The sequence below is a fragment of the Scomber scombrus genome, chromosome 6, assembly GCF_963691925.1.
Source record: "Scomber scombrus chromosome 6, fScoSco1.1, whole genome shotgun sequence".
NCBI lineage: Eukaryota > Metazoa > Chordata > Actinopteri > Scombriformes > Scombridae > Scomber > Scomber scombrus.
In genome coordinates, this window is record NC_084975.1 from 3034312 (window position 1) to 3047042 (window position 12731).

At 41.7% G+C, this 12731-nt stretch overlaps 1 protein-coding gene across 1 annotated transcript in view; it reads right to left on the reverse strand.

Annotated features, from left to right (window-relative positions):
- LOC133981861 (uncharacterized) overlaps positions 1-4639 on the reverse strand; it is a 9389-nt gene extending 4750 nt beyond the window's left edge. The window contains 3 exon segments of the mRNA XM_062420722.1: positions 1574-1716; positions 3855-4515; positions 4623-4639. Of these exon segments, the coding sequence (XP_062276706.1) occupies positions 1574-1716; positions 3855-4515; positions 4623-4639 (821 nt within the window).
- Positions 4640-12731: the final 8092 nt, after the last annotated feature.

Here is a 12731-nt window from a genome sequence, read left to right on the forward strand (position 1 = left end):
GCGTTTCCCTCATCTGTCTCACACCAGGTTTTAGTGTGAAGAGGAGGGTTAAGTGGTCACTGCAGGATGGTGTAGTTGGTATTAATGACCTGCTGAAGGCCATCTGCCCTCCCACACACACACACACACACACACACACACACACACACACACACACACACACACACACACACACACACACACACACACACACACACACACACACACACACACACACACACACACACACACACACAAGGTAAGACGAGACGGTGATGAGCAGAGTTTTGTGTTCCTCTCTGACAGGAAACTCGAGCTCTCTGTGTGTAAGCTGAGTCTCTTTCTGTCAGCGCTGCAGCTCATCATCACATATTTATTAACTGTTGTCAGGTCACACGTTGCATAATGACACACAATTAGTCTCATTTGGCCCCTGACAGCGATTCATGTTCCAGGCAGAGAGATAAGAGACTGATGCTGGAGGGAGAAGTACTCAAGATACTCTAACTGCAGTAAAAGTACAAATACAGCAATATAAATGTACTCCATTACAAGTAAAAGTACCGCAGTATTATGAGTGATGTAGTATGCAGTATTACAGTAAAAGTACTGCAGTATTATGAGTGATGTAGTATGTAGTATTACAGTAAAAGTACTGCAGTATTATGAGTGATGTAGTATGCAGTATTACAGTAAAAGTACTGCGGTATTATGAGTGATGTAGTATGTAGTATTACAGTAAAAGTACTGCAGTATTATGAGTGATGTAGTATGCAGTATTACAGTAAAAGTACTGCAGTATTATGAGTGATGTAGTATGCAGTATTACAGTAAAAGTACTGCAGTATTATGAGCGATGTAGTATGCAGTATTACAGTAAAAGTACTGCAGTATTATGAGTGATGTAGTATGCAGTATTACAGTAAAAGTACTGCAGTTTTTGAGTGATGTAGTATGCAGTATTACAATAAAAGTACTGCAGTATTATGCGTGATGTAGTATGCAGTATTACAGTAAAAGTACTGCAGTATTATGAGTGATGTAGTATGCAGTATTACAGTAAAAGTACTGCAGTATTATGAGCGATGTAGTATGCAGTATTACAGTAAAAGTACTGCAGTATTACAGTAAAAGTACTGCAGTATTATGAGTGATGTAGTATGCAGTATTACAGTAAAAGTACTGCAGTATTATGAGTGATGTAGTATGCAGTATTACAGTAAAGTACTGCAGTATTATAGTGATGTAGTATGCAGTATTACAGTAAAGTAGTGGTTTGGTCCTCTGACTGATATATTATTATTATGACATCATTAGATTATTAATAGTGAAGCATCAGTGTTAGAGCAGCATGTTACTGTTGTAGCTGCTGGAGGTGGAGCTAGTTTACACTACTTTATATACAGCTAGCTAGTTTAGTCCAGTGGTTCCCAACCTAGGGGTGGGGCCCCTCCAAAGGGTCAGCAGATACATGTGAGGGGTGGTGAGATGATTAATGGGAGAGGAAAGAAGTAGAAGTTTTTGGTGACATATTGGATAATTAAAATATTAAATCTCATTAAATCATGTCTTCAGACTCTCAGGTGTCTCTGACCTGATGTTGACTCCGGGGTTCTCCTTGGGGCCCATCATGGTGTACGTCTTCCCGGAGCCAGTTTGTCCGTAGGCCAGAATACAGACGTTATATCCGTCCACACAGGAAGTAATGACCGGAAGAGTTCCCGTGAACACTTCCTCCTGAGCAGAGGAAGATGATGTTGGAAGGAAATCAGTAATTGTCTTACAAAATCCAAATCTAAAATAATAAAGAAGAAGGGCTGATGTCTCTTTTCTAATCTTCTGTTCCATTAGAAAGAGATTACTGATCCCAGCAGGACTCGTCTCTTTAATAATGGTCAAATTAAACTTTACGAGATTATGTTAATCTTTTTAAAGTGCCGTTTAACAAATAGATTAAAGAGTTTAATTTCAGTTTTAATAGAGGATGTTCACTGCTGCTCTGAAGGTACACAGCTCGTTAAGGCCCAGAGCTCATTAAGAGCTGCAGCTCATTAAAGCTGCTGGCCTTACAACTAAATGTCACAAGACTACATAAAGACTCAAACTAAAGGCTAAAAAAAAAAGACTATAAAAATCTTGTTCACAAAAAATATGAATTATTAATCAGAGGTAACGAATGCAGAGCTATAAACTCACATGCATGATGAAGTTTTATATTCAGAGATGTTTTTCAGTTCTATAAAAAATGTGCAAAGTAAAAGTTATTTGATGTATTTCACCTCCATAAACCTGCAACACCCTTCAGCTCCAATAAACAGAGCCTTTATTTCTCTCATGGAACAAATAAAAACACAATTTCTAAATTATGAATAATTAAAATACATTTAAGCAAGACAGCCGAGTAAGTAGCCCTGCTAGGATGATACAGCAATGCTTTGAGCTACATGCTAACATCAGCATGCTAACACGTTTATCATGTACTGTACATCATCTTAGGCTGTGTCCTAAGTCTCTTTATTTACTATAGAGTGCACTAAATTTAGCCTCCGCCATTGACACAAAATACAGATGATTAGTTAAGTGTCCGAAATCTTGATTTGCTGCTAATTACTGAGTAAACTATGTAGTGTTTATTATACAAGGAGTAGTGAATGAGTGAATAAAGGAGTGATTTGAGGCACAGTAATCATTTATAGCATGTTAGTACTCAACACAAAGCTGAGGCTGATGGGAATGTCATTAGTTTGCAGGTGTTCAATTCAGAACCAACCCAAGCTACTGGACAATTTAGACTTTGACAAGATGTTGGTGCTAGATGGAAAGTCAGAGGACCACTAAAAGTTATTACTATTCACTCTGAGAAGAACAATGTGTGTATAAAATATCCAAAAGTTGTTGAGATATTTCAGTTTGTACCAAAGTGTTGCACTGACAAACTGACTGAGCATTTTCCTTAAGCATTGCTAAAAATGATTCATCTTTGCTTCAACTACACTCTTGGTCCACAGAAAATGTCTGAAAATGTCTTTCTAAACAATTTTTATTTTTTCCAAAGGATATAGGATGTTTAATTGTGTGCTGTCTTATAACTACATAAATCAATTAGCCAATGATGCAGTAGGGAGACTGTTTTGAAAGTACTGATTATCATTTAATTGGGATATAAAACATGTCTTATGGCATTATTGGATTCAGACCATAGACTGTATATAAGAAATGGACGTAACATCCGTGACGTCACCCATTGGTTTGTGGACTGCTGCTCAGAGGCTAATAGTATCGGATCTGAGCAGCGCCATCTTGAAAATTTCAGGTGCATGCTGGGAAAAATAAAAACAGGGATTCTACTTATATGGGCATCAGGAGGAGCATGAGGCGCCCTCCTGAACCTGTGAACCAATCAACCTGTCAATCACGACGTAGCCACGCCCTAATGCATACCCTGCTTTATCGTCACATATAAAATCAGGGAGGCCAAAATGTCCCAAATGAACATCATACTGCATTGAAGAAGGCTTTAAACTAGCGATTGAGACCATAAAGACATTTTGAAAACGTTTACTGAGGTTAGAAATCAAGTGAGAAGTTGGTGAATTCTCCATTGACTTGTATAGAGACGGAAGTCCTTTTGACACCAAAACGGTCGCCCCCTGGTGGCCTTTTGATAGAATGCAGTTTTAAGTTACTTCCGCGTTGGCCTCATTTCAGAGGACCGGAACTCCCTGCCTGATTCTGACATGTTTGTTTTCTTTGGAAACTCTTCAGTCTTCAGATTGAGCTGCGTTAAACATGCTTGAACAATGCTTGGGTACTTTTGCACTGATGGACACACTAGTGGCTTCAGAAGGGTTGAAAAGGTCACTCTAAGGTATTACCTGTGTGCTACTGGGAGGGTAGACCTTGTCAAACTGGAACTTCTTCTTGTTTCCCTTCTGGACGACCACCACATCCTGGTCGTTGGTGTTCTCCAGGCAGGAGTTGGATGCTGAACTCTTCCTGCAGCGGCAGAACACGCGGATGTTCCCCTGCAGCTCCAGCAGCTTGTTATACAGACTCTTCCTCTCCACCGCTTCCTTCCTGTAGAGGGATCGCAGCTCCTCCACTTCCCCAGCCGCCTCCTGCTCCACCTGGGCCACTTTCCCCACGCTGCCCTTCAGCTGCTCCAGCTGGTTCTGCATGTCGGTCAGCGCCTGGCGAACCGTCGATCGAAGCTGCTTGTTGGAGACGTTCAGCTCACGGGTCAGTCGGCTCACCTGGCAGAGTTGGTCGGGATCCACGGTGGGTTTGATGATGGTTTTGGCAGGCGGGACAGCAGGGGCTCGGCGACTCAGGAGGGATCGGATCTTCTCTCGTGCTTCCTGCTTGTCGGCCTCCAGCTCAGCCAGCTTCTGGTTCAGGTGCTGGACGACCTCGTTCAGGTAGCGGACCTCCCTCGTCAGGTAGCTGTTCTTCTGGAAGAGACCGTCCACTTCCTTTTCTTTGGTCTGGAGCTTCTGCCTCAGATCCTCAATCACCCGGTCCCTCTCCAGGAGAGCTCTGATGGGTTAAAGGGAGATGTTGGTCAGTTTAGTAAAGCAAGGAGGAGGGTTTACCACACAGGATAGAGCCAGGAACTTTACCTCCTGCTTAACTTAAAAGCTTACTTTAACCTTCGTGTCATCCTCCCGGGTCAAATTGACCCCATCTGTTTTGACTGTTCCTTCTTTCCTCCCTTCCTTCCATCTGTCCTTCCTCCCTCCTTCTCTCTTTCTTTCCTCCCTTCCTTCTTTCCTTCCTCCATCCCCCTTCCTCCCTCCCTCCTTCCCTTCCCTCCCTCCTTCCTTCCTTCCTTTCTTTCCTTCCTTCCTCCCTTCCTTCTTTCCTCTCTCCCTCCTTCTCTCTTTCTTTCCTTCCTCCATCCCCTTCCTTCCTCCCTCCCTCCCTCCTTCCTTCCCTCCTTTTTTCCTCCCTCCCTCCTTCTCTCTCTCTCTCTTTCCTCCCCCCTTCCTTCCTCCTTTCCTTCCTTCCTCTTTTCCTTTCTCCCTCCCTCCCTCCCTCCCTCGTTCCTTCTTTCCTCCCTCCTACCTTCCTTTCCTTCCTCCCTTCCTTCTTTCCTTTCCTTCCTCCCTCCCTCCCTCCTTTCCTTCCTTCTTTCCTTCCATCTTTCCTTTCTTCCTTCTTCCTTCCTTGACTCGAGGACAACAGGAGGGTTAATCAAACATACTGTGTAAATGTGAACATGCTACATGCTAAACATCAGCATGTGAAAGCCACTATGTGAAGGATTCAGACATTACTGATGATACTTTGATGCCACCAAGAATTAAACTATTACAGGACAATACAAATTCTACATACTTTAACATTGATATTGAGGTAAAAGCACCACTGAGCCTTCAATGAAAGTATAAAAATGTAGAGCTGACCCCAACAAACTGGATTACAGCATGAAAGATCTGCTACCATAGCTGCACAATTACAGGTACGGTGAATGTAGTTCCTGTCCTAAGTCAGCGTTTCTTGCAGACCTGAAGGAGTTGAGGTCAGCGTAGTTGTGATCTGCACCAGGAGGAGCCTGCAGCAGGAGCTCTCCAAACATGGCGAGGTAGATGGAGATGACCTCTTCAGGATCGTAGTTACACTGTCGGAGCGCTGCGGTGATCTCCTTCTGGTCCACCAGGCCTGGCAGAGCGGACTGCAACACAGAACCTTAGTCTTCATTTCCTTTTTGGTTTACATTCACAGTTTATTATCTGTAATGGAAGCTGACAACTGTTCCATAAAATGAGGGGAAACAGAACTATTCATTGGCAGATATAAGAGTTAACTTATACTCCTGTGAGCCTTGACTGATAATACAAGACTGAGAAATGCTTAGAGTAAAGTAGTGTTGTAGTACTCGAGATCGGTCTTGGTCTCGAGACCATTTTTTGAGGTTCTTGGTCTTTCTCGGAATCAAGGGCATTTTTACTCGGTCTTGTCTGGGTCTCGGACTGGGCGGACTCAGGTTTTTTTAAACGAGACCAGTCAAGACCACCGCTGATAGGCTTTTTGTCCATGCCTTACCGATGAGAGTGAAAAAGGACCCTCTCAAAAACAGCTAATAACTTCAAATCATTGGCAGTGTAAAGATTTCCCCCAGCTGCAGAGTTTGGAGACGACAGGAGGAAAACGGCTGTGTGAACTCACATTTTGATATTTTGTTATGATTTTCCTTTGATATATATGGTCTTGGTCTTGTCTCGGTACTCTCTGGTCTCGGTAATGTCTTTGTCTCGGTTGGTGCGGTCTTGACTACAACACTAGAGTAAAGACACATCAAGCAGCATCAGAATCTTCCTCACCATGACTCGTTGGACTCGGGCTTGAACGAACTCGACGTTCATCTCCCACTGCAGCGGCAGCAGCAGCCAGACGCCCGCCTGAAGATCCCAGAACCTGCAGATATTCACCCTCTCCTGGAAAACAGCAGAAGATACTGGAAGAGCATGTGGATGAAACGATTCACTTAAAAACTAAACTGAATAAAAAAAGCTTCTAATGTAGCACCATAAACAGTATTCCTTCCTTCCGTCTGTCCTTCCTCCCTCCCTCCCTCCTCCTCCTCCTCCATCCCCCTTCCTTCCTTCCTTCCTCCCTCCCTCCTACTCTTTCTTTCCTCCCCCTACCCTCCTCCCTTCCTTCCTTCCCCTTTCTCCCTCCCTCTCTCCCTCCTTCCTTTCTTCTTTCCTCCCTCCCTCTTCCATCCTTCTCTCTTTCTTTCCTCCCTCCTACCTTCCTGCCTTCCTTCTTTCCTCTGTCCTTCCTTCCTTTCCTTCCTCCTTTCCTTTCCTCCCTTCCTTCCTTCCTTCCTTCCTTCCTTCCTTCCTTCCTTCCTTCCTTCCCTCCTTCCTTCCTCCCTCCTTTCCTTCCTTCCTTCCTTCCTCCCTCCTTTCCTTCCTTCATTCCTCCCTCCTTTCCTCTTGGGAGGTTCCCAAGTTTCATTTACATTCAATTCAATTATATAATATCAAATAACAACAAAACTTATCTCCAGGCACCTTTCACATAGAGCAGGTCTAGACTGCACTACCAACGTTCCTCCATTAGCAGCACTTGGCAACAGCAGCAAGGAAAAACTCCCCTTTAACGGGAAGAAACCTCAAGCAGAACTGGACTCTAGTGTCTAGTTGGGTTGCTTTTTTTTAATTAAAATTTTACACCTACTAGCCTAAAGTTGTAAATTTTCTGTAACTTTCTTAGTTACTTTGAGTATGTTCAGGAGCAGATTTTCGCCTCCCATCGTTCATTAGCACAAATTTGTTGGATGGACTGTGTTTGTTCTCCCCAAACAACCAAATGTATCAACTGGGGGGGGGGGGGGGGACAGGAGGTTGGCGTCAGCAGAGCGGAGGTTGCGGGAAGGTTTGTGGCGGTGGAGTAGGGCAGTGAGGTAGGAGGGGGCCTGGCTGTGGAGAGTTTTGTGGGTGATGAGAAGGACTTTGAAGTGGATGCGTTGTGGTACAGGGAGCTACAGGGGGATTAGATGAGTCTGGGGTTGTGAGAACTCTGGAGGTCCCTTATATTGACGGCCTATGCTCCAGAAAGGATGTAGGGCGTGAGTGAGTTTGACTTTGTCCCAGTCAAATTCAAATTTTAAATCCCGTCTCACCTCAAACATGTATGTGATGACGGTCCCTCTGCCTTGGATGTAGATGCTGCCGATGCGGTCGTCCTCCCTGACCGCCGGCTGGCTGCTGGCTACAGTCTGCGGCTGACCGGAGCTCTAAAGGGACAAAATACAATAATCTTCTCCAGGTACACTAACATATCCTGTCAAAGCTTTTTCTGATCACATACAAACAAAAATAACACAAAAACAATCCCCGTTTAACAGTAATCTCACCTCACTGTTGGGGGTGATGAAGCGTCCCTGACTGTACCAGTCCTTTGGAAAGGGCTGCAGCTTCTGGTAAAGACAGAGAAACTATTAGGAGTCCAGTTGCATGTGTAAAAAATGATTATAAATCAAACTGCATGCAGAAAACAGAGGATATAACTGAACTTTTACCTCTGTAAACAAACTGAATCAAATTTCTGACTGAAATGTACAGATGTAATATTCTGAAATAAGTTTATATGTTTTGGTCTTAACTTAAATCTTCTTTTATATTGGTTTGTATAAACATTTTCCACTTGAATTTAGAGACTTACTTTGTAAACTGAACCAAAGTGGAAAAGATTGCAAGGCTCTTAAGGTGGATTTCCATTTAAATCTATTTGCTGTGGGTGAAGTATAGTAACAAAAAGAGGAACTTTGGCTCTAAACAGACTGTATCATTGAAAGATATCTATGTTATTTGACTCATTTGGGCGACTTCATAATGTAAAAGTGGATTATTTAGAGATAATCTAAAGGTCAGTATGAACAGGAGGTTTGATTATAGCAAGAAGAACCTGTGTCAGTGTTCATTTGGGCTCCTGACTGTTAGTTTAAGATAAACTATACAAATTGTGAACATGTCCTTTAACCTTTGTGTCGTCCTCCCGGGTCAAATTGACCCCGTCTGTTTTGATTGTTCTTGTTCTTTCCTCCCTTTCTTCCTTCTGTCTGTCCTTCCTCCCTCCCTCCTCCCTTCCTTCCTTCCTTCTTTCATTCCCTCCTTCCTCCCTTCCTTCCTACCTCTGTCCTTCCTTCCTTCCTTCTTTCCTCCATCCTTCCTTCCTTCCTATCCTTCTTCCCTACCGTCCTCCCTTCCTTCTTTCCTTTCTCCCTCCCTCCTACCTTCCTTCCTTTCTTCTTTCCTCCGTCCTTCTTTCCTTCCTACCTTCCATCCTTCCTTCCTTCCTATCCTTCTTCCCTACCGTCCTCCCTTCCTTCTTTCCTTTCTCCCTCCCTCCTACCTTCCTTCCTCCCTCCCTCCTTTCTTTCCTTCCTTCCTCCCTTCCTCTTTTCCTTTCTCCCTCCTACCTTCCTTCCTTTCTTCTTTCCTCCGTCCTTTCTTCCTTCCTATCCTTCTTCTCTTCCTTCCTCCCTCCCTCCTACCCTCTTTCCTCCATCCTTCCTTCCTTCCTATCCTTCTTCCCTTCCTTCCTTCTTCCTTCCTTCCTCCCCTCTTTCCTCCCTTCCTTCCTTCCTTGAGGACAACAGGAGGGTTAAATAATAATCTCCATTTAATCACACAAAAACAATGTGGGTCTGACCTGCTGACTAGTAAACATGAACACTGGCTGCTTTTAGTTTTTCCAGAGGTTTAATGTGTTTCTATTTTCCCGGTAGGACATGTTTTAGTTCCTACCTGCGACTCATCGACATAAACTCTGTTTCCGTGATGGTTGAAGCAGCTGTAGAGAGTCCCGTTGTTGTGGAGGAAACTCTCAAAATCCAGAGACACTTCTTCACCTTCCTCCACTGTTTCCTGATGATAAGAATTCAAAGACTTTCATATTTAGTTTTGTTTCTTTACAGCAACAATTCTATTACATATATTATTGAATTTATTCATTAAAATAAACAATTAAAAGTTGAAGAGTTCTCATTAACATTTTTTTTAAAACCGTGAAATATACAGAAAATATAGATCTCATGATTATTTTAAAAAAAAAAGAAGCACATATCATATATATATTTACATTACATCCCCAATTGTCCTAAAATAATTATACTATATTATATATTTTAATTTAAAAAATAGCTGTTGATTCTAGTTTTTTGTCTTTTCTAAATCTGCGTAATCCTACATATAATTAAAATGTTACATATTGTATGTGTAAATGTGTCCAAATAACACAGATGTAACAGATACTAATACTTATAAACTATGATGGTTGTAATTGATAACATGACAAATGCATTATTAATGTCTGAGTCATTATAAAAGAAGCTGCTCACATTCACTGCTGTATTCACAACAGTTTGTGTTGTTTCTTCTTCTTCTTCTTCTTCTTCTTCTTCTTCTTCTTCTTCTTCTTCCCTTTGAGTGTCGATCTCTTCACTCTTTAATGACTGGATGTCCACAGTGTGACTGTCAGGTTTCACTACGTCTTCATCTACCTGAAAACACACCAGAAACATGTTGGAGGAGGAGAAGGTGACTGACTACCAGACCAGACTGTTAATGTCTTTGATACCAGCGGTGGAAGAAATACTCAGATCCTTTACTTCAGTAAAAGTACCAATACAGCAAAGTAAAAGTCCTGCATGAAAAATCCTGCTACGGTTAAAGTACATATATATTATGAGTGATGTAGTATGCAGTATTACAGTAAAAGTACTGCAGTATTATGAGCGATGTAGTATGCAGTATTACAGTAAAAGTACTGCAGTATTATAGTGATGTAGTATGCAGTATTACAGTAAAGTACTGCAGTATTATGAGTGATGTAGTATGCAGTATTACAGTAAAAGTACTGCAGTATTATGAGTGATGTAGTATGCAGTATTACAGTAAAAGTACTGCAGTATTATGAGTGATGTAGTATGCAGTATTACAGTAAAAGTACTGCAGTATTATGAGTGATGTAGTATGCAGTATTACAGTAAAGTACTGCAGTATTATGAGTGATGTAGTATGCAGTATTACAGTAAAGTACTGCAGTATTATGAGCGATGTAGTATGCAGTATTACAGTAAAAGTACTGCAGTATTATGAGTGATGTAGTATGCAGTATTACAGTAAAGTACTGCAGTATTATGAGTGATGTAGTATGCAGTATTACAGTAAAAGTACTGCAGTATTATGAGTGATGTAGTATGCAGTATTACAGTAAAAGTAGTGGTTTGGTCCTCTGACTGATATATTATTATTATGACATCATTAGATTATTAATAGTGAAGCATCAGTGTTAGAGCAGCATGTTACTGTTGTAGCTGCTGGAGGTGGAGCTAGTTTACACTACTTTATATACAGTTAGCTAGTTTAGTCCAGTGGTTCCCAACCTAGGGGTGGGGCCCCTCCAAAGGGTCAGCAGATAAATGTGAGGGGTGGTGAGATGATTAATGGGAGAGGAAAGAAGAAAAAACTAAGTTCTGATACACAAATGTGTTTTCAGTTTTTGGACTTTTTCTCTAATCTTTGATCTTTGCTGAAATATTGGATCATTTGAACATTTATTGAAATGAAACCATGTGAGAAGTTTAGAGGGAAAAATCACTATTTGGTGGAGCTGTTAACAACTCATAGACATCTGAAATGTGAGCCGACTACACACTGCTTTTTGGTTTCATCTTTAACAATGTGTTGTATTTATAAAGCTTGTTATATTATCCATTGTGTCAAATCTGCATCTGAAAAGTAACTAAAGCTGTCAAAAAAATATAGTGGAGTAGAAAGTACAATATTTCCCTCTGAGATGTAAAAGTATCACATGGAAAGTAGATAAATGTATCCTACTTAGTTTCGACCACTGGTCGATACTGATGAAGTGGATTATATTTAATACTCTATACTTAAAGCATGCATTAAGATATTTACCTGCACGGTGTCGTCGCTCCGTCCCGCCGGTGCGGAGGCTCGGGGCGGGTCAGGCTCAGGCTCTACACCGGCCTCCAGCCTCTCTGGTTGGGACACTTCACTCACAGACGCTCCGCTGCCCATCGCGACATCCAGAGAGATAAACAGCCGGAGAGATGAAGGCAGGAGCGGATAAAGCCAGCGGTGATGTAAGAACAGACAGGTGAGAAGAAAAGGTGCAATCTGACACACATCTCAGGTGACTCTGTTAATGGCTGTCATTACAACACCTGGTGACCCAATGGAGGTTAAAGACCCGGGACCAGTCAGTCAGAACTGAAGAATGGATCAGAGTCCAAACGTGTCTTCAGGTGTCTAGAAGTCTTTGAACAATCATGACCTGCACACTGACAACAATCTGACACACCTGTCCGCGTGACTCCACCTACTGGCTTCCCGTCAGAAAGAGAGGAATTATCCCCAAAATGACCCATTTAACATCCGGTATAGATGTTAATGGTCCGGTGTGATTAAACAGGCGACGGATATGCTCCTCATATTGTGAAAGTGACGCAATGCCGGTGTTTTTGTGCTTTAATTAATATAATATAATATTATTATTATTAGTGGTTATGTGATTTTCGTTTTAAAATATAAAAGATTAAATTGAAATTGTTTGATTTTCTTTTCATATTTCTGGTCTGGGTTTGGTCTTCTTTTGTTTTAGTGACTTTTTAAAATAAATGTGACTTTTGAGGCATCTTTTTGTTGCAAGTAGAAAAAATTGTACAGAGATCAGTTTGTTTGATTAATCATCAGAAAGCAGGACGTTGTTGTTTTCACTAAATAAATGGTGGTGAAAAGATCTTTCTCCATGTATACGCTCACTAAGAAGCTCATCATGCAAACCTATTTAACTCTTAATCTTCATTTTTATTGATGTTTTGAAAATGTCTTTTATCATGCATTTATTTCTTCTTGGTGTGTTCAGTTTGTATGGATTGCAATTCTCTTGTATCGCCACTTAGCGGCGCTGTTTCTCTGTTTGTATTGTTACAGATTTTTTTTTTTCCTCCTTTCGTTTCTGTCTTATCTTTTGTGCAGAGCTGATAGTTAAATATGAGAGGCTGCAGCTAAGCTTGTTACTGGTTGTCTGCTGCAGGACCTGACTTCCTGCCCATTTGTTTGACGTGATTGACTGATTGATAAATTTGCCACAGCTGATTGGCACACAGTGGTTACAGAAGAAGAAGACAGCGTTTCTCAGCTTTTGCATCATTACCAATTAACCTACTGAAGTGCTGCTAAATTGTAGCATGCCCTAATGGATATGGACCAGGC